This window comes from Saccoglossus kowalevskii, chromosome 2, assembly GCF_978046115.1.
Source record: "Saccoglossus kowalevskii chromosome 2, keSacKowa6.1, whole genome shotgun sequence".
NCBI classification, from domain to species: domain Eukaryota; kingdom Metazoa; phylum Hemichordata; class Enteropneusta; family Harrimaniidae; genus Saccoglossus; species Saccoglossus kowalevskii.
The window spans coordinates 32933704-32957749 of NC_140642.1; the positions used below are offsets into that span (position 1 = coordinate 32933704).

Sequence of the window (24046 nt, forward strand, 5' to 3'; positions counted from 1 at the left end):
AAATTGTAAACCCTCTGGTTGTATTCATATGCAAACTATAAACCCTTTAGGTTGTATTCATATGCAAATTGTAAATCCTCTGGTTGTATTCATATGCAAACTATAAACCCTTTAGGTTGTATTCATATGCAAATTGTAAACCCTATGGTTGTATTCATATGCAAATTGGAAACCCAGAGTGGTTGTATTCATATGCAAATTGAAAACCCCCATGGTTGTATTCATATATGCAAATTGGAAACCCAGCATGTTTGTATTCATATGCAAATTATAAATCCCCCATGGCTGTATTCATATGCAAATTATAAATCCCCATGGCTGTATTCATATGCAAATTATAAATCCCCATGTTTGTATTTATATGCAGATTGTAAACCCTCTGGTTGTATTCAAATGCAAATTGGAAACCCAGCGCGGTTGTATTAATATGCAAATTGTAAACCCCCATGGTTGTATTCATAGGCAAATTGTAAACCCTCTGGTTGTATTCATATGCAAACTACAAACCCTTTAGGTTGTATTCATAGGCAAAGTGTAGACCCTCTGGTTGTATTCATATGCAAACTATAAATCCTTTAGGTTGTATTCATGTGCAAATTGTAACCCCTTTAGGTTGTATTCATATGCAAATTGTAAACCCTCTGGTTGTATTCATATGCAAATTGGAAACCCAGAGTGGTTATATTCATATGCAAATTGTAAAACCTCTGGTTGTATTCAAATGCAAATTGGAAACCCAGAGTGGTTGTATTCATATGCAAATTATAAATCCCCATGGCTGTATTCATATGCAAATTATAAATCCCCATGTTTGTATTTATATGCAGATTGTAAACCCTCTGGTTGTATTCAAATGCAAATTGGAAACCCAGCGCGGTTGTATTAATATGCAAATTGTAAACCCCCATGGTTGTATTCATAGGCAAATTGTAAACCCTCTGGTTGTATTCATATGCAAACTACAAACCCTTTAGGTTGTATTCATAGGCAAAGTGTAGACCCTCTGGTTGTATTCATATGCAAACTATAAACCCTTTAGGTTGTATTCATATGCAAATTGGAAACCCAGAGTGGTTGTATTCATATGCAAATTATAAATCCCCATGGCTGTATTCATATGCAAATTATAAATCCCCATGTTTGTATTTATATGCAGATTGTAAACCCTCTGGTTGTATTCATATGCAAATTGGAAACCCAGCGTGGTTGTATTAATATGCAAATTGTAAACCCCCATGGTTGTATCCATAGGCAAATTGTAAACCCTCTGGTTGTATTCATATGCAAATTGGTAACCCAGCGTGGTTGTATTCATATGCAAATTGTAAACCCTCTGGTTGTATTCATATGCAAACTATAAACCCTTTAGGTTGTATTCATAGGCAAATTGTAAACCCTCTGGTTGTATTCATATGCAAACTATAAACCCTTTAGGTTGTATTCATATGCAAATTGTAAACCATTTAGGTTGTATTCATATGCAAATTGTAAACCCTCTGGTTGTATTCATATGCAAATTGGAAACCCAGAGTGGTTGTATTCATATGCAAATTGTAAACCCTCTGGTTGTATTCATATGCAAATTGGTAACCCAGCGTGGTTGTATTCATATGCAAATTGTAAACCCTCTGGTTGTATTCATATGCAAACTATAAACCCTTTAGGTTGTATTCATAGGCAAATTGTAAACCCTCTGGTTGTATTCATATGCAAACTATAAACCCTTTAGGTTGTATTCATATGCAAATTGTAAACCATTTAGGTTGTATTCATATGCAAATTGTAAACCCTCTGGTTGTATTCATATGCAAATTGGAAACCCAGAGTGGTTGTATTCATATGCAAATTGTAAACCCTCTGGTTGTGATCATATGCAAATTGGAAACCCAGAGTGGTTGTATTCATATGCAAATTATAAATACCCATGGTTGTATTTATATGCAGATTGTAAACCCTCTGGTTGTATTCATATGCAAATTGTAAACCCTCTGGTTGTATTCATATGCAAATTGGAGTGGCATCTCATTGGACATCAGATGTGATGACATGGATTTAGTTTTGCTTCTACCATTCTTGGTCATGTGACCCATTATTTTGTTCTTACATTTATTTCTGTAAACCCACATTTTCCTCATGCAAATTGTAGACCACATGGTTGTATTCATATGCAAATTGTAAACCCCAATGGTTGTATTTATAAGCAAATTGTAACCCCCCATGATTGTATTAATAGGCAAATTGTAAACCCCCATGGTTGTATCCATATGCAAATTATAAACCCTCATGGTTGTATTCATATGCAAATTGTAAACCCTCATGGTTGTATTCATATGCAAATTATAAACCCCCATGGTTGTATTCATATGCAAATTGTAAACCCCCATGGTTGTATTCATATGCAAATTGTAAACCCTCATGGTTGTATTCATATGCAAATTGTAAACCCCCATGGTTGTATTCATAGGCAAATTGTAAACCCTCATGGTTGTATTCATATGCAAATTGTAAACCCTCATGGTTGTATTCATATGCAAATTGTAAACCCCCATGGTTGTATTCATAGGCAAATTGTAAACCCCCATGGTTGTATTCATATGCAAATTATAAACCCTCATGGTTGTATTCATATGCAAATTGTAAACCCTCATGGTTGTATTCATATGCAAATTGTAAACCCCCATGGTTGTATTCATAGGCAAATTGTAAATCCTCATGGTTGTATTCATATGCAAATTGTAAACCCTCATGGTTGTATTCATATGCAAATTGTAAACCCCCATGGTTGTATTCATAGGCAAATTGTAAATCCCCATGGTTGTATTCATATGTAAATTATAAATCCCCATGGTTGTATCCATATGCAAATTGTAAACCCTCATTGTTGTATTCATATGCAAATTGTAAACCCCCATGGTTGTATTAATAGGCAAATTGTAAACCCCCCATGGTTGTATCCATATGCAAATTATAAACCCTCATGGTTGTATTCATATGCAAATTGTAAACCCTCATGGTTGTATTTATATGCAAATTGTAAACCCCCATGGTTGTATTCATAGGCAAATTGTAAACCCCCATGGTTGTATTCATAGGCAAACTATAAACCCTTTAGGTTGTATCCATATGCAAATTATAAACCCTTTAGGTTGTATTCATATGCAAATTGGAAACCCTCTGGTTGTATTCATATGCAAATTGGAAACCCAGTGTGGTTGTATTCATATGCAAATTGTAAACCCTTTAGGTTGTATTCATATGCAAATTACAAACCCTTTAGGTTGTATTCATAAGCAAATTGTAAACCCTTTAGGTTGTATCCATATGCAAATTACAAACCCTTTAGGTTGTATTCATATGCAAATTGTAAACCCTCTGGTTGTATTTATATACAAATTGGAAACCCTCATGGTTGTATTAATATGCAAATTATAAATCCCCGTGGTTGTATTCATATGCAAATTGTAAACCGCTAGTGTAACTTATAAATCAGCATTGTATTAGCCTACATATATTGTAAGAGCTTGCTGCTATAGGTCATCGCACTTTATGTTTTGAACATGTACATGCAGTTGGCAAGAACTGTGGCATTTTGCGCTACAGTTGTAATTAATTATTCATGTATGTGTGCCCGTTGATAAAACAACTTGCGGAGAGCGTTGTCACAACAAATTGCGAGTCAGTGCTGATTATTGAGTGACATTTGTTATCAGACGTGTACATGCTGGTTGGCAAAAATGTAAACAAATAAGATAACAGTGCAACAACCTTTTGTTAATCTCGCATAAATTGTCAAGCTAATGTACACAATTTCTGTACAGAGTAGTCATGCATTGCAGGAGGTGTAAGCTCTTCCTCAACAACTGACAAATTTGGCCAAGGGTGGGGATCAAACCTACGACACCAACAACATCAGATGGAGACTAGTTGTCAGGCATGGTTGGTTCATCAACAAAAATTGACATAATCAAGTTATTCCTTTAATGCTATTGAATTATTCATCAGTAAAAAGGTCATTTAATAGAACCTTTTGTTTTTATGTAAATTAATTACATAATAATTAAATACAATTTTTGTGTACATTAAAGGGGAGCAGAATTCTGGCTTTTGTCACTTCATACATGAAATTTGAGATCTATGAATGAATTCTGGCGATAAAAACAACTTGTATGTACTGCAAAATGCCCTAAATATCAGGTATAAAACAGTCTGTGACGTAGACGACAAACGTCTTCTTTGCCTGGTGTCAATTCGCCTATAGGGGGCGCTAGGTGATGACGCCATATCGTTATTGCATACATGTATCTATTCAATCCAGGTTTCCACAAACTTTTTCATTCAGGATTTCGAGAAACTTAACTTGAATTGTTATGGCATTCCTATGCACAACACCTCACGATGTTTCAAGTTGTTTTTATCGCCAGAATTCATTCATAGATCTCAAATTTTATGTACAGAGTGGCAAAAGCCAGGCCTCTGGCTCCCCTTTAATTACATAAATTAATTACATAAAAACAACATAGTTGAACTCTGGTGACCTTGCCCTTTGTCATATAATATTATTCCCATTATCATAGTTTGTTTCAATATGAATTCACAATTAATTTTGAGTACAAACAAGTTTTGGGATTGAAACAGCAGTGGGAAAGCAGTCTACCAAATGTCCTTGATTGCTGTAAATATCTTACAAAAACATTGGTGCCTAATTTGTTTAATTTCCAGTTTTATTCAAAGTAATTCATATTTTAGTATAAAAACAAATGCCTCATCTCATAAAAAAAGTGCTGCATTTAGACGTGAATAGATTCATAAAACATGCAAGATAACAGAAAATCTTAGCCGGCTTTTGTCCAAGTATTTTGTACAGGTGTCTGTCAAAAATTAATGATTCACTGAGACAAATATGAACTGCCTCATTATATTCATTGTGTGACTACTGTATTATTTAAAAAGTAAAAAAAAAAACACCCTTTATGAATAACTATCATGTTGTAAGCTCTGCTTTGTATGCAAATCAACTTAAATAGTTAGTTGGTGTTCAGTGGAGGGAGAAGTCAACAGTACTGTTGCCTCCTGAGAAACTACATATTCAAACGGTGCAATTTTTGAAGTGCATTTTTAAGTTAGTATTATAAAAGCTCTATCATTCTGTTCTAATAGCTGAAACAAATTCCTATGAATTTTCATTTTCACTTGTCAAATGAACTGTTTGTGAAATACAGAACACATATTTTTGAGTACAACAATGCTACGATGAATTGCAAATGGTCAAAATACATGAAAACGAAGATCATAATTTCAAAAAGTTTCAAATAGCCAGTCAAAAGAATTTGTTAAAATAAAATTTAATTTCTGTCGCACGTATCAATGAATAAAATTGTCTGCATCAGTCCTGTATACACTATACATTTTTTGTGAACAAAAACTTTTCACTGAGCGGGGAGGGGGATGCAACGGGCTAGACCGGCATGTGTGAGAGAAACAGCAGCTATTAAAAATACAATTTTCTTTTCAAAATGTGGATGCAATGTTTTGCTTTTTATGTATTTTTCATGTATTGTTTTTGATTTGACAACTTTGGACTAAACAGATTTTCTATTGGCTTCAGATATTGATCAAAGTTTGGCACCCAATTCATAGGAGTGCTTATATTGATTATCTGACATCTTGTTTTCTGTTAAGATTTTATTGGTAGGTTTGCAAATGTGTATCAGACTGTGCAACAACTCTCTCCATGAGAGTTGGTTTTGAAATCCAGTCTAGTATTGTTGTTTTATTTTTCATATTATACAAGGTTAAAAAGTTACAATAGGAAGTAAGTAAATAAATAAATAAATAAATAAATAAATAAATAAATAAATAAATAAATAAATAAATAAATAAATAAATAAATAAATAAATAAATAAATAAATAAATAAATAAATAAATAAATAAATAAATAAATAAATAAATAAATAAATAAATAAATAAATAAATAAATAAATAAATAAATAAATAAATAAATAAATAAATAAATAAATAAATAAATAAATAAATAAATAAATAAATAAATAAATAAATAAATAAATAAATAAATAAATAAATAAATAAATAAATAAATAAATAAATAAATAAATAAATAAATAAATAAATAAATAAATAAATAAATAAATAAATAAATAAATAAATAAATAAATAAATAAATAAATAAATAAATAAATAAATAAATAAATAAATAAATAAATAAACAAAAGTCTTAGTAAATATGTATAATATGGCTGGGAAGCAGAAATAGCTATAGCGAAGCTAGTCGAGCCTGCTTCCCAGAGATTGAGTAAGTAATATATCTTATATGAATTAAATACAAGGGCGATAAAAGTGGCATATTGTACTAATAAGTATTGTTCAAGGTAAAAATATATATAAATAAATGATAACATAAATATTATATACACAAATAAATAGTAACTAAATAAGTAATTTTATAATAAACTAACTAAATAAGTAAATAAATAATTTATCAGATATCAGAAAGCACGTAGCGAAATTATATGGTATAGGGCACCAGCAATCAAACCCAGTGCCATACGATACCTTGTTATCCGAAAATAAATAAATAATCAAAGTTAAACTGTAAATAGCTCCCGTGTGATCAGAGCATGTATTATAAAGGTATAGGCTTTGCCTAATAAGTGAATGTAATTGCATGTAGGTCAATCCATCAATAAAATTGATCAAGATGTCTGAGAATCTATGACATACTGTATATGGAAACACGTGATTTTGATATGGGCATTTTGAAAAACATGAAAGGACACTATACTTGTAAACAAAGGGCACTAATGAGGCACTCTATGAATGAGGTATTTCTAGAGGTCGGGGTTTGTCTCGTCTGCAGTTGAATAATTTTTGCTTTGATTTTCTTATGGTTTTTTTTCCCAATGCGACTTAATTTCACTTGTTTCTTTAATTCTTGGTAATTAGTATCGTTAGCGATGGAGTAGTAAAAACCGCAATTAACCTCAGTGCAACAAATCGGGATAGATCTTCCTGACGCAATGGGCAAATTTCGCTATTTTCGCTGACAAGTAAAATCTGCTAAATTAAACCTACGTGAACATGTAAAGTAACAACAGATTGTTTCCTTGACAGATTCGTGAAATTAAATCATCAAAATAGTACAACTAAAAAGTCTGTACAACATACATGTACCTAGAACAGATAAATAAAAACATTGTAGTTTAATGTTCGTCCGGACTTTGAGCCCTTGAAAGTAAGTGATCCAGCCCTTACATACGCCAACGATTGAAATTTGTTTAATTGCTATCAAATTATCGCTCAAAAAAAAAAAATTCATTTGTGAGACGTACTTTTGATAGAAACCGAAGATTGCGATCGACCCTACACAAAACTACCGCCATTTAGTCTTCCTTGTCCTCGTTCGGCAAAAATAAAAAACTCGCATATTTACTATTTGTTTAATGAGTGCATTTTTGTTTAAAATTATCAAACAAGAATAAACACTAAGTGAAATAGGAATCAACTGCTTCGTTTTATTTGAGTAAGATGGAAACCATGCGAAAACAAATGTGAAACATTACTGTCTGCTCGAGGAGAAGACACTGGGAGTCGTGTGCAAAGAGATTGTTTACAAATTAGATCACATTGGAAGTGCTTTCAGTCACGTTGTGTAGCTCCAATGCGTAAAATAGAAAATTTATATCTTGAATAAAACTGACAAACTTCCTTGCTGTTGCTGTCGGGTGTCTGCCTTATACATGAATTAAGTGTAGACGCGGGGATTCAGCTTTCCTTTTCTCTGCTTGTGGTGTCGCAATAGCGGTGAAGGTCAGTACTGGGTTGAACCGACAGCCATGGCCACTATATTTTGAATGATCATAAATAATTTTTGAACCCAAGAGTAGTGAACACTGTGATTATTATATAAATTTCTTGCAAAGTCTGGAACGATACTGAAAAAAAATTGTTGATTTCCTTCTATATTCATGCTTGAAAGTAGGCCAAAGTATCCGCAGATGAATACGAGTATCCAGATAATAAGTTAGGATCGATCAGTTCACACGAATTGTTCTGTTCTGATTCATCATTGCAAAACAATGGCCTGGAAACGGCCCAGCTTGAGGGAAACAGTATCGTGGAAAGAAAGAACAGTATCGGACCAGATACCCTTAAAAGACCTGATGAGAACACTGCAGAATCGCGGGCGAAACAAAAGTTACGCGGCTATTGTCTAAGCGAGGCATGCCCGAGGAGAACACTGTACATGTAACCAGCACATTTACGAATCAAGATTGGCAGAAAGTTGTACGGCATCTGTCTTCGATTTTGTCTATTGATGAATATGACGCACAAAGTGAAATTGAACTTACGTTCATGAAAATCGGAAAGGGTACTGCTTTTTCGTCAAACTGAAAAAAATGGCCGTGTCACTCTTGTAACTGCGCATGCATACTCCCCATACTCGCATACATTTGATGTTTTTAGTCGCTGTATCTGCTCAAATAACATCCATCATGATATAATAAATCATTATATACTAAAATTCGCAAATTTGCAGACCTTTCAATGAAACATTACCAGTTTTTTTTTGTGACAGAATATGTTATTGCAATATGCAAATTAGGCTACTCACCCTAGTCTAATATTTGTTAAGAAACTTTAAAGACTCTAAGTTATAAATTAATTAATGCAATAATTGACTAATTATTATGCATGGAATTGCACCAAAATCTAATCAGCGCATCTACTCCTCATATATTAGCTGTGTGCCAAATTTCATTTGAATTGAAATTGTAGATCTTGAGTTAACAGTGGAACAAATTTTAGTCACAGAGTCACAGAGTCACAGACACCGGTACCACATAAGCTCCGTTTCACGGGAGCTAAAAACTAAAAGGCTGAAATGTTGAAAATACGCGGGAAACATACCAAAAAAAAAAAAACATGCTTTATATAAAAGGGATTCCCATGGGATTTGGGAGATACATTACCAAAGATATTATTACAAGATAAAAGAGTTGCTTCCTTGAACACAAACAACAATGCATATTCCCACTGAGATCTGTGATTTTTGAATGTGTATCATCAGTGATCAGTCAAGTGGAAACAGCCAAAATATTTTATCAGATTTTCTTAATTTTTGCATGATATTTTATTACAGGACATCTGCCGTTCAATAGAATTAATAAAGTTATTGTGCACACAATAACAATTACTAATGACAACGACAACGACAACGCCAAACAGAAATTTCCCTTAATATACCTTTCCCTTCCATTTTTGATAGTACGGGCAAGGTAAAATGGATCTATTGAGTGACCTGCAAGCCCTGTAGTGTTTCAGTGAGACCAGCAATGATCAAAATTTCACACTTTACTTGGTTACTCATGTTATAAAGCAAATAATTTTACATGTACGCTTTCTGGTGTATTTACAATTCTAAACCCCAATTATACTGGGTATGAACATCACTCTGTTTACTGCTTCGTGATATGAGGCTTTGAATTGTAAACCCACTCCAAAGTTTACACTACTAAAAAAATCTCAAACTAAGAACAGTGAAAATTATATCTATTTCCAAATTCATTAGTTTCTGAGCATATGTTGTAATTATACGGCCCACCAACCTCCTAGGGTACAATCAAGTAAAATAAAAATGTACAACAGCTTACTTGTATCAACGTCTAAGTTCTTCATAATCCACAGAACTAAATCTGCACCTAGTAATAAAACAGAAATATACGTCCATTACTGTGAAATACTTTATTTTAGCTGGAATGAATTTTCGCTGATAAGATTTTTGTGTGTTTTGTATGGAATTTATTTTCACTGATTTTTGGCGAGTTGAATGTGAAATATACCGCAGTGAAAAAAGGTATATTCGCTGGATTTTATTTTCACTGAATCATTACTTCAGCGAAAATAGCAACAAAATTAATTACAAGCGAAAATAAAGTACAGTGTATTTTACAGAGAACATTTATGTTATCAAAATCACCAGAACTGCTTTACAATCAGGATTCGAACACCTGTTTCATCATTTCTACCGCAGAGTAAACAGTGCCCTCTATCATCTATCGCGAGAGACATTTATAGTTGGGAGGAAGCAGTGTTCAGAACTGCTAAAAACATATCTATATTTATAGATGAGGAAAGATAGAGCTTTGCATCTCTAGTAGAAAGACAAATATAACTTCATAGGATGCAGAACTGTAAAAATGTCAAAAAAAGAAAATAATGTGCATCAACGTCCTACTATGTTCAAAGTATGAACCAAGTGTGAACGAAATCCATACATACACCCCCGATGATTTCGGAATAGAAGGCCATTCGGCCATCTTGAATCACATGTGAATATTTTAATAACAATAATTTATTACCGCACATTGAACTGATCAAGATTATTGTATTCTAAGATGTGTCTGTGAAGTTTGCACATAATCGGCATAGGCATATCTAAATACAATGTAAAGGCGTGAAAAGAGATCAACCAACCCACAAGTTCCCATTACAGTTCTGCATATTAATGAGGTCACATGACCAATTCCAAACGTTTTACCCATTCAGTTGGGCCCTCTACTTTTTCCCATGATGTACCATAAAATCCCAAACATGAGCAAAATAAGCAAAAAATATTGAGAAACAAAGCAATGTTCCATGGTAATTCACAATGTGTGTGACACTCATACTGGCTGAGATCTGTTGGTGCGCTGCTAAGAAATGGTACAACCACACGTGTACAGACATGGGTTATTCTACAAGTCTTTGTTTCATGCTATGCATTAATAGCACGCTAATCATTGAGAAACAGGAGTCGTTTTTAATGACAATTTACAAAGTGTGTGTCTTTTTTATTTTGTTCCACATCAATAGGTAGAGCAATACACTGATGTTTATTATCATAACTAGCAGATATGAATTATCCTTTTGTAATCTTTTTATTTCTCATTAATTAAACAGCAATAACCACAATGTAAAAAATTCAAAATGTTGAGTGGCCTTGCTTCGATTCAGTCTTCGGCATGCAGACAATTTAAAAACCCCTTTGCATCACAATTTATTCCATCTTTTTAGATGTGGCCATTTTTTCTGCCATTGCCAAGACTTTCTGTTCTGTACATGTACATGTACATGTATGTACGTATCCTGTTTATTATCTCCCATGTCCCTATAAACCAATAAGATTCAAGCATCCAGTGGTCAATTTATCAGCTTCTGCACTTCCAAAAATGTTATGGTTGATCTGACCCCGTTGAGGTTAATGGCAGGGTTTTCTTAATGGATCACCTGTAACTGGTCGAACAACTATAACATAACATAACAAGGTTTCAAGCATTAATTGGGCATATTCTACAAAAATGTGAGGTAGTCATTGAGCATCACACAACAATATTGGTGTGTCTGTCTGTCTGTCTGTCTGTCTGTCTGTCTGTCTGTCTGTCTGTCTGTATGTCTGTTTGTCTGTCGCCACACTGTAGATGTATGTACGATGCTAGTGCTGAAACTTGATTGTTGCACAGCATTTCATAAATTGTAGATGTCATATAAGAATGTTTAGTGCTTCTATTTATTTCACCAAAGTAATTATAAGAAACCTTGTGTATCACATATTCATGTAGGCTAGATTAATCAATTGATTAAAATAAAAAATTAAAATTTGTTTTTTTATTGCATTTTATTAAGGGCTAAGCGACCCCAGTGTAGTGTGTTGTTTTTGTTGTACATGTATGTGCGCATCACACCTTCTGAAATGTCACGACGGTCGCCCATAGCTAGTTTACACATGTACATGTACCTACAAAATTCATGAATGCAGCAGTAATTTTGTAAATAAAATATAAATACATACAAAAGTGTGAAAAGAGAACTACCTGTGAATGGAGAACAACGATGCTCTCAAGAAATCTGTATATTTGACCTTGGGTGGGGTCAATATTGGTATAATATCAGTCGATATACTTTCTTACATACGCTATATACTCAACACGAATTGTTAAGGCCACTAATATGAAGCAAGAATTATGCAAATTTATTCATATATTCATGGTCATTAGGTTACTTTATTGGATTATACAGACCCGCCAGAAAGTATTTACGCACCTGTCATTTGATCGTTTTTGTAACTAAACATAACAATTCCGGGTAACATGATGTGTTGACTTTAAAATATACTAAATTTAAGAAGAACTAGTGCATTTTAGTCAAAATAAAATGGTTGATTTGTGTTTAGTTTTTTAGTATGTAGACGTTTTTTCAGTGAGCGAAAATCCCCATGGTTAACTCTATGGGAGCGCGCTCATTTGCATATAATTTGCATCTCATTAAAACTTCGCGCCATAAAACATGTGCGATAGTCGTGTCCTTTCTCATGCAAATTTGAACCAATTGGGAAGCTGAAATTATTTCAACACACGCTTCTGGGCGGGAATACCTGTCAGTTGTAGTTCCTTAATATTCCTATCGAGATCATAGTGTCAGATACGTAATTTTTATTTACAAACATTGAGCCATGCCGAAAGTTAGGGAATTGTCAGAATTTACCAAAGGAAACATTGAAGCACTGTATACAGAAGGAGTTTCTAACAGGGAAATAGCAAGAAGACTGGGAATTTCTGAAGGCTCCATACGTTTCAACCTACGAAAACTTCCGTCTGTGAGGTAGTATGGGCAATCGTCGTCGATCAGGTCAACCAAGGCGTACAACGCAACGCGAAGACCGGCTACTCATCCGGTCTAGTTTAGCGAATCAGTTTCACACCGCCCGTGATTTGTGTGCCAATTTTAATCAACTCACTGGGAAAAGATTGAGTTTGAGCACTATAAAATCAAGACTATATAAGGATGGTAATCTTCGCGGCTGTGTTGCTAAAAAGAAACCAAAACTACAACCTCAACACATCGCAGCGCGGTTGCAATTTGCCAGGCAACACATCGACTGAACTCCGGCGCAGTGGGCTCAAGTTATCTGGTCGGACGAATCTAAGTTTACAGTGTTCCGTAGCCGTGGAAGATTATTTGTACGCCGGAGACCAGGTGAAGAGTACGAGCTGAAATGCATTAAACCTACAATAAAATTTGGTGGTGGAAGCGTCATGGTGTGGGGATGTTTTTCGGCTACCGGCTTAGGGTCACTAGTTCGTGTACCGACGACCATGAACCGATGGAAATATTTGGATATCCTACAAAACAAAATGATACCGTCGGCACTAAGACTCATTGGACCCAATTTTCATTTCCAACAGGATAATGCCCCCGTTCACACAGCATTGGCAGTGAGGGATTTTCTAAATAATCCACAAGAGTACGGATATCTTTTCGACAAATTTACCACTTTGAATTGGCCTGCACAGTCTCCAGATTTGAACCCTATTGAAAACCTATGGGAGTTGATCGATTTAGAGGTGCATTCTCGACCAGTCGCTAACATCGAGGATTCATACGCGAGTATAATGGAAGCTTGGGGACAGTTCCAGGTGAACATGTGTCGGAAACTTGCCGATACCATGCCAAAACGGCTTAGAGAAGTCATCCAGCGAAGAGGTGGACACACGCATTATTGACAATCGCCGCGTTCTATTTCTCCATGAATATTCATGAGCTTGCGTTTACACGGTATTCTCCGTAGAGAATTCAAACGTTTTTTCACTGTTTCGTTCAGACTGCCGTTTTTATTCAATCTTGCATGACAATGACAATTTTGTTGCTTTTATTATGTGTAAAAACGCATATTTTATTAGATATATACATATATTTATTCAAACCGTTATTGAGTTTATTTTATTGAATGATATCGTAGGTAATAACTGCGTGCAGTGTGGTGCGTAAATACTTTCTGGCGGGTCTGTATATAACGAGTGATACAAATTTGAATTTAGAATTTTTTTTTTTGTTTTTTAAATTTGCAACTAATTTGATAACAATTTTTTAGCAATGAAGTTCTTCACAACTGCATTATTCACATAGCTTTAGGACAACGATAACAAAAAATAAACTCTTCATTTTATTCTACGTGATCATGCCATGAATCAGCTGAGTAATTATGGTGGAGTTCATCATTGATCATATCTGTAAAGTCTTATTACCACCCTTGGACACTGTCTATTATTGACCTCATTCAACTAAGTATTGATCTAGAATGGTCATTAGTGAAATAACAACGTGGCTTATAATAGCTTTTCACCAGATGGGTAAAGTATGTTGTCTTCCCATTCCATACAAATGACATCCTGAGTGCATGGGCAGTTGAAGCGATTGCCATTTCCAGATGACATTTCAAAAATGTACGGACTTGATCCCATCGCGTAATGACTGCACCAAGACTACCTTCTAGTTTCTCTGTGCTTTGAAGCACCTCAGATGAGCTCTCAATTTTCTACGCTGATAAATACTGCTTGTTTGTGATAATTTTAATTTTGTAAATTTATATATTAACTTAAAAACGATCAAAAAGAAATATACATAGAGTAGAGTCAATGTACCTGGCCCCATATAGAGAAATTAATATACCAGGGGTCCATATAGTGGAATCAATGTATCTGGTCTATATAGAGCAATTGATGTACCAGGGGTCCATATAGTAGAGTCAATGTACCTGGCCCATATGGAGCAATTGATGTACCAGGGGTCCATATAGTAGAATCAATGTACCTGGCCCATATGGGGAATTTGATGGACCTGGGGTCCATATAGTGGAACCAATGTACCTGGTCCATATGGAGCAATTGATGTACCAGGGGTCTGTATAGTGGAATCAATGTATCTAGTCCATATAGAGCAATTGATGTACCAGGGGTCCATATAGTGGAATCAATGTACCTGGCCCATATGGGGAATTTGATGTACCTGGGGTCCATATAGTGGAATCAATGTACCTGGTCCATATGGAGCAATTGATATCCAGGGGTCCATATAGTGGAATCAATGTACCTGGCCCATATGGAGCAATTGATGTACCAGGGCTCCATATAGTGTAATCAATGTATATGGCCCCATATAGAGAAATTGATGGACCTGGGGTCCATATAGTGGAACCAATGTACCTGGTCCATATAGAGCAATTGTTATCCAGGGGTCCATATAGTGGAAGCAATGTACCTGGCCCATATGGGGAATTTGATGTACCTGGGGTCCATATAGTGGAATCAATGTACCTGGTCCATATGGAGCAATTGATATCCAGGGGTCCATATAGTGGAATCAATGTACCTGGCCCATATGGAGAATTTGATGTACCAGGGGTCCATATAGTGGAATCAATGTACCTGGCCCATATGGAGCAATTGATGTACCTGGGGTCCATATGGTGGAAACAATGTACCTGGCCAATATAGAGCAATTGGTGTACCTGGGGTCCCCATAGTTAAATCAATGTACCTGGCCTATATAGAGCAATTAATATACCAGGGGTCCATATAGTGGAAACAATGTACCTGGTCCATATGGAGCAATAGCCATACCTGGGGTTCATATAGTAGAGTCAATGTACCTGGTCCATATGGAGCAATTGATGTACCAGGGGTCCATATAGTGGAATCAATGTACCTGGCCCATATGGAGCAATTGATGTACCAGGGCTCCATATAGTGTAATCAATGTATATGGCCCCATATAGAGAAATTGATGGACCTGGGGTCCATATAGTGGAACCAATGTACCTGGTCCATATAGAGCAATTGTTATCCAGGGGTCCATATAGTGGAAGCAATGTACCTGGCCCATATGGAGAATTTGATGTACCTGGGGTCCATATAGTGGAATCAATGTACCTGGTCCATATAGAGCAATTGATATACCAGGGATCCATATAGTGGAATCAATGTACCTGGTGCATATGGAGCAATTGATGTACCAGGGGTCCATATAGTGGAATCAATGTACCTGGTCCATATGGAGCAAATGATGCACCTGGAGTCCATATAGTGGAATCAATGTACCTGATCCATATGGAGCAATTGATGTACCAGGGTCCATATAGTGGAATCAATGTACCTGGCCCATATGGAGCAATTGATGTACCAGGGCTCCATATAGTAGAGTCAATGTACCTGATCCATATGGAGCAATTGATGTACCAGGGGTCCATATAGTGGAATCAATGTACCTGGCCCATATAGAGCAATTGATGTACCAGGGGTCCATATAGTAGAATCAATGTACCTGGCCCATAGCAATTAATTTACCTGGGGTCCATATAATGGAATCAATGTACCTGGCCCATATGGAGCAATTGATATCCAGGGGTCCATACAGTGGAATCAATGTACCTGGCCCATATGGTGAATTTGATGTACCTGGGGTCAATATAGTGAAATCAATGTACCTGGTCCATATAGAGCAATTAGTATACCAGGGGTCCATATAGTGGAATCAATGTACCTGGTCCATATGGAGCAATTGATGTACCTGGGGTCCATATAGTGGAATCAATGTACCTGGTTCATATGGAGCAATTGATGTACCTGGGGTCCATATAGTAGAGTAAATGTACCTAGTCCATATGGAGCAATTGATGTACCAGGGGCCCATATAGTAGAGTCAATGTACCTGGTCCATATGGAGCAATTGATGTACCTGGGGTCCATATAGTAGAATCAATGTACCTGGCCCATATGGAGCAATTAATTTACCTGGGGTCCATATAATGGAATCAATGTACCTGGTCCATATAGAGCAATTGATGTACCAGGGGCTCATATAGTAGAGTCAATGTACCTGGTCCATATGGAGCAATTGATGTACCAGGGGTCCATATAGTAGAATCAATGTACCTAGTCCATATGGAGCAATTGATGTACCTGGGGTCCATATAGTGGAATCAATGTACCTGGTCCATATGGAGCAATTGATGTACCTGGGGTCCATATAGTAGAGTAAATGTACCTAGTCCATATGGAGCAATTGATGTACCAGGGGCCCATATAGTAGAGTCAATGTACCTGGTCCATATGGAGCAATTGATGTACCTGGGGTCCATATAGTAGAATCAATGTACCTGGACCATATGGAGCAATTAATTTACCTGGGGTCCATATAATGGAATCAATGTACCTGGTCCATATAGAGCAATTGATGTACCAGGGGCTCATATAGTAGAGTCAATGTACCTGGTCCATATGGAGCAATTGATGTACCAGGGGTTCATATAGTAGAATCAATGTACCTAGTCCATATGGAGCAATTGATGTACCTGGGGTCCATATAGTGGAATCAATGTACCTGGTCCATATGGAGCAATTGATGTACCTGGGGTCCATATAGTAGAGTCAATGTACTTGGTCCATATGGAGCAATTGATGTACCTGGGGTCCATATAGTAGAATCAATGTACCTGGCCCATATGGAGCAATTAATTTACCTGGGGTCCATATAATGGAATCAATGTACCTGGTCCATATGGAGCAATTGATATCCAGGGGTCCATATAGTGGAATCAATGTACCTGGCCCATATGGTGAATTTGATGTACCTGGGGTCCATATAGTGGAATCAATGTACCTGGTCCATATAGAGCAATTAATATACCAGTGGTCCATATAGTGGAATCAATGTACCTTGCCCATATGAAGCAATTGATGTACCAGGGGCCCATATAGTGGAATTAATGTACTTGGCCCATATGGGGAATTTGATGTACCTGGGGTCCATATAGTGGAATCAATGTACCTGGTCCATATAGAGCAATTAATATACCAGGGGTCCATATAGTGGAATCAATGTACCTTGCCCATATGAAGCAATTGATGTACCAGGGGCCCATATAGTGGAATTAATGTACTTGGCCCATATGGGGAATTTGATGTACCTGGGGTCCATATAGTGGAATCAATGTACCTGATCCATATGGAGCAATTAATGTACCTGGGGTCCATATAGTGGAACCAATGTACCTGGTCCATATAGAGCAATTGACATCCAGGGGTCCATATAGTGGAATCAATGTACATGGCCCATATGGAGAATTTGATGTACCAGGGGTCCATATAGTGGAATCAATGAACCTGGCTCATATAGAGCAATTGATGTACCAGGGCTCCATATAGTGGAATCAATGTACCTGGCCCATATGAAGCAATTGATGTACCTGGGGTCCATATGGTGGAAACAATGTACCTGGCCCATATAGAGCAATTAATGTACCTGGGGTCCATATAGTGGAATCAATGTACCTGGTCCATATGGAGCAATAGACGTACCAGGGCTCCATATAGTGGAATCAATGTACCTGGCCCATATGAAGCAATTGATGTACCTGGGGTCCATATGGTGGAAACAATGTACCTGGCCCATATAGAGCAATTAATGTACCTGGGGTCCATATAGTGGAATCAATGTACATGGCCCATATGGAGCAATTGATATCCAGGGTTCCATATAGTGAAATCAATGTACCTGGCCATATGGGGCAATTGATGTACCAGGGGTCCATATAGTGGAATCAATGTACCTGGTCCATATAGAGCAATTGATGTACCTGGGGTCCATATAGTGGAATCAATGTACCTGGGCCATATAGAGCAATTAATATACTTGGGGTCCATACAGTGGAAACAATGTACCTGGTCCATATGGAGCAATAGACATACCTGGGGTTCATATAGTGGAATCTATGTACCTGGCTCATATGGAGCAATTGATGTACCCAAGGTCCATATAGTGGAATCAATGTACCTGGTCCATATGGAGCAATTGACGTACCTGGGATCCATATAGTGGAATCAATGTAACAGGTCCATATGGAGCAATTGATGTACCTGGGGTCCATATAGTGGAATCAATTTACCTGGCCCATATAGAGCAATTGATGTACCTGAGGTCCATATAGTGGAATCAATGTACCTGGCCCATATGGAGCAATTGATATCCAGGGGTCCATAAAGTGGAATCAATGTACCTGGCCCATATGGAGAATTTGATGTACCTGAGGTCCATATAGTGGAATCAATGTACCTGGTCCATATAGAGCAATTAATATACCCGGGGTCCATATAGTGGAATCAATGTACCTGGTCCATATGGAGCAATTGATGTACCAGGGGTCCATATAGTGGAATCAATGTACATTTGTACCTGGCCCATATGGAGAAATTGTCGTACCTGGTATCCACATAGTAGAATCAATGTACCTGGCCTATGTTATGACATGACAGACTCACGGTTGGTTAAATAGTAAACAAAATGGAAATGGGTTTGCCATATTGAATCAAAACTTGAAAACAAATGCATATATTTGTGACATGATGTATAATGTAGTTGTATAGTTTGATTGCAAGGTACATGTACATTACATGCCAGAGACATGGTCATAGAACAGAATTCATTAATACAAAATTCCTGTCATTCAACTATTTAATAAATGATCTGAAAAACAGGGTTTCATTACGTTCAATGTAAGTTGGAACAGTAGCTGTCCATGTATGATCTGGGCCCAGAATGACAGAAATGCTTGATTTTGATGCATTTGTAACATTAAATCAGTCCAGGTACAAGATAGAGGCGGGCACGCAAACATACACAAGGTCAATCCATAAGTTCTCATTTACGGACTGTGTCCAAACGAGGGCTAATAAAGATACATGGGTTCCCCTAATAGTCAAGTACATACACGTATGATGAAAATTAGAAGATATCTCTAATCCTCGGCATCATGTACTGTATTTCACTAACCACGTCATTTCCAAGACATAGTTTGTAAACAAGGTTTCGCGATAATATAATGCAATTATGATAGATCGGCAAAAAATTACTACCAGTATTTTACCAACATTATTGCAATCACAAAAAAAATACCAATTTCATCATCTTTAGTCGCCTTCCCCCGCACTAATTTTGAACAAAATTACAAATGGGACGAAAGGAGATGATTTACAAAAGCTGTCACCAAGTATCTTATGTATTGTCTTGATAGTTGCGTAGTGAAGACGATCAATCATTCGTATGGATCTAAGATACGATCATCACGACATAACTGATTCACATCTACAGATAAATTTTTATACATTGATCTCGTTGAAAAGTAGTTAGTTAATGATATTCGGAAAAAAAAAAGTAATACCACAGTCTTTTCAGAATAAAAAGTGATTGATGGGGATTCCCATGATGCATTGCAGAAAACCGAGAGGGAAAATTCATCGAAAACAAGAAGATTTCATGAATAACTGTGTTAAAACATGATGCATGATGGTCTATCAGAGGTGATCACACTGCCATGCTGCAAAAAGTTGTTGATATCCTCATTAAAATTAGCGGTGAATTAATCGGCACTTACACAAATCACTGAATACTTCCCTTTCAAAACTAGGTCGTTTAGACAACTGAATCAATCAAATACGACTTAACAATGCACATGCTGAGACATGATCAGACCTGAGTTTATAATTCATGTAAGCTATAATATTTTAACCTTAACTTGAGGACCTACATATTTTATTATATTTTTTTTGAAATGAATGAAAGAATGCATTTTAGGTAACAAATGTGTGTACAGTCTTCGACTGAAAATGAGCCAAATTTTAGTCAACTTTTTTGGCTGCAGGAAATTATGGTAAAATTTAAATTGTTTTTTGGCAAAAATAAAGGCTTTAAACATTGCTCAAAAAGATTAGAAACACCCAAATCTTATTTATTATGTATACAGAAAATAGTACAACATGACGAGGTTCACTTCTTACTTCAAGTGACTTCACAACGAACTATCAGCTTTAATAGAATTTAACACACAGCAACGTTATTCATGAATGCAATTACGGTCAGCTGTTGGTTGACCAGGCAATTGATTGTACAGAGTCAATCATTTGATTAGGATGAATTCCCAGCATGCAACATTTAAACTGACCAATGAACAGTGAGTATTTTATTTCCTATGGTTTCAGTCAAGCTGGGGTGTATTATGTAATGGTTAATTTAGACTTTGTATATATCCAAGTACAGTTCAATTTAATGTCAGTTTCTAAGCTGTTAATAACAATAAGCATGTTATCACAATAAGCATGTTATCACAATAAGCATGTTATCACAATAAGCATGTTATCACAATAAGCATGTTATCACAATAACAGATCGTAAAGCTCTACCAATGTGTATTATACCTTGCGTGTTTGCCCGATAACAAGTATGTTTAATGTATAACATATTAAATAGGCCAGCCAACATGTACAAAAACACATCCCCACCAAAATACTTTTTTTTTCGTGGGGGGGCTTTAATTTGACATCATGTCCCAATACTAATATTAGCCTTAGATATTTACCCTGACTGCTGTCACACTGTGCTTGCATGATTGGATTGAATACACTATACACATGCTACCAATAATGAAATCTAAACTGTCAATTATCTTATCAAATTTCAGGTGGCTTAGTTTATAGAAAGAACACAATACATATATACTTTGTAACGCTGAGCATTAATAGTGCAATGACACATTAGTTTTTCATGTTGACTTTTAAAGATTTAAAGCTGACGAATCACAAGCAATATGTTGCTGCCAAGTATTTTTTTAATATGGTGTTAAATTTTCGCGAACTGGGAAACTGAACCCTTACAACACTTAAACCTAGTAGCACCTATCATAATGCTGAACAGAATAACTAAATTACAGGAAATTCATAAACAAAAAGATTTTTTTCAAAGACCATAGAAAGAGGTTTTTAGCTGAAATATAATTTTTATGGAAAACAAAAAATTGAGCCACGATGGACATGGTAACCCTAAATACCGTAATAACTTTGTTGTAAACTGACCTGTGAAGACGCTTGGCACTTTAGACATGAAGCTTTTAACTGTTCTGACCGGTACGCCTGATTTATCATCTTGCATACGTTGTACCAATCTCTCCATCTGGCAGGAAAAACAATTTTTTTTTTTAATTAATATTAATAAACAGCAATACAAGATTGTTCACAAAGACTAAGTTGAGCTGCATGAGAGATAAAAAAAAAAAAAAAATAAGAGGCTCAAAACTGATATATCGACAATATACAAAAGCACAATGTAGGTGATACACGCTGGTAATGGACAGCCATTTTGAATTCAGTTCTGTTGTACATGAACTTAGTACTTTGTGAGTGCAAATGTGAGCAGTATAACCATAGCATGACACACTTCACTAAATCTACTTTCAGTTTTATGCTTGGAGTAAGTGGATATGTTCATTTCATTGTCAATACAGACAATAATTCAATAACCAGACAAGTGACTGCAAACTTAATACGACTAAATTTGTATCAATGTAATAGAAAAAAAAGTGCGTCATCTCCATATTTGTAGTCAGTGTTGAGTTCAAACTTTAAGGTCAATATTTAGCGGTAATGTTTACTGAATATTGTACCTTGTAAATAAAGTGATTTCTTTCTCACATAATTAAAATAACAATTTCACAATTTTGTATACATGAGTGATAATATTATAGAATAGATTATACATTTATGCCAACTATTGGAGGTTATGTCGTAGTACATGTATCACAGTCAGCTAGTATACAAGCAGTGTTATTATAATAAATAATATATTCACTGATATTACTAATTACTATACACAGGCAGCCATATTGAATCCTTGTTGAATATTTAAAAAATAAAAAAATAAAAAGTTTAAAATCAAAATAATGCAATTTTCATGTTCTTGTGATCAGTGATACATATAAATGATACATTGGGTAACTTTAATCTATCAGCTGATGAAATTCATCCAAGTTTGGTGTTCTACTGTCCAAAAATCATGTGCATACAAATTATTAATTAAACTTAGAATTTTTCCAAGGGCATTTGAAACTGATTCATTCAGTTCCAAGAGCCAATAGGCAACTGGCTTTACAGTTAGCCGACAATTCCAGTTTTACTGTTTTGTAAAAATCAGTTTTATGAAAATGTTTTTGTTTTTTTTATGATTGGTGAGGATTCAAGATGGCTGCCTCCATATGGTATAACTGTAGATAAATTCATGGGTTTGTTATACTACTCCGGTACTACGTACATACATCAGCAGACTGTATAGTTGCAATAGTAGTTACGTGCAGCTTTACAGTTGATCAACAATATTGTTTTCGCATATGTATATAATCCCAGGAAGCTTATAGATGTAACATGTTTCTGGTCTAGACGATCTTTATGTAAAAATTAATTATTATTATAATTTTTACACTGGATTATAATTTTCAAAACATTCTTGAGATAAAACATTTTATAATTTATCATTTCATTCATGTTACATTCTACCAGTGCAAAGCAGCTAACGCAACAAATCACCCATTTTATTTCTAAAATACTGAACCACAGAGCAAAGAATAGTATTGCTGCAAGTGAGAAAAAATTATAGATCAAGGCAGGAAAAAAAAACAGTATTATTTTTAGGCAGTGCACATAAATGTATGATTTTTGCATAAACACACAATGTATTATTAGACACATAGTGTATATGTCACATGGGATATGTATCCAATGACAGCCTTCCTGACGTCACATGGAACATGTATCGGATGACGAGTCATGAGGAATGTAGCACTTTAATTAGGATCAACAGGGTATCAACTTTTGTTTTTATAGATAACAATCATGTTCTCTAGCTTTTGACAAGAAAAAACACCATTTCATGCCAAGGTAGAACCCCACTCATGAATAAAATACCCACAATTCATTCATTTTACAATAAATTATACTTCTGGTCAATATTAGAATATTCATGTAAAAAACGTTTGTTAGTTTTTTAAGAAAATCATGGTTGTATTTCATTATTTTTAGTATTACCGGTATAATGCTTTCACCATTAATTCCTAAAAGATATTATGCCATATCTCAAATTGAAGACTAAAGACAGAGAAGGGGGGAAAATGATATATTGTAACTGGATGGGACACTTTTCTTTATCCTGAATTATTTAAAAAATCTTGATTAAAAATTCAGTGGTTCTAAAAAAAGAGATTCTTGAAAAATAGAACAATGTTCTCAACACAAAATAATGCAGTTCTACTATGTTACCGTGAAGCTATACAATGTAGCTCTAGGATTATGCACAATAAACCAATGAACATTATCATGTATGATTTATGGCCAACTT

General features: G+C 35.5%; 1 protein-coding gene across 4 annotated transcripts in view; it reads right to left on the bottom strand.

Moving 5' to 3' along the window:
• Positions 1-24046, bottom strand: part of LOC100369123 (regulator of G protein signaling 7-like) — a 117565-nt gene that overhangs the window by 27702 nt on the left and 65817 nt on the right. For all 4 annotated transcript variants that reach the window (XM_085494583.1, XM_085494590.1, XM_085494578.1 and 1 more), the window contains exons 2-3: positions 21736-21832; positions 9670-9717 (exon numbers count right to left, since the gene is read on the bottom strand). In XM_085494583.1, coding sequence (XP_085350709.1) covers positions 9670-9717; positions 21736-21832 — 145 coding nt within the window. The remainder of the gene's footprint in view (positions 1-9669; positions 9718-21735; positions 21833-24046) is intronic.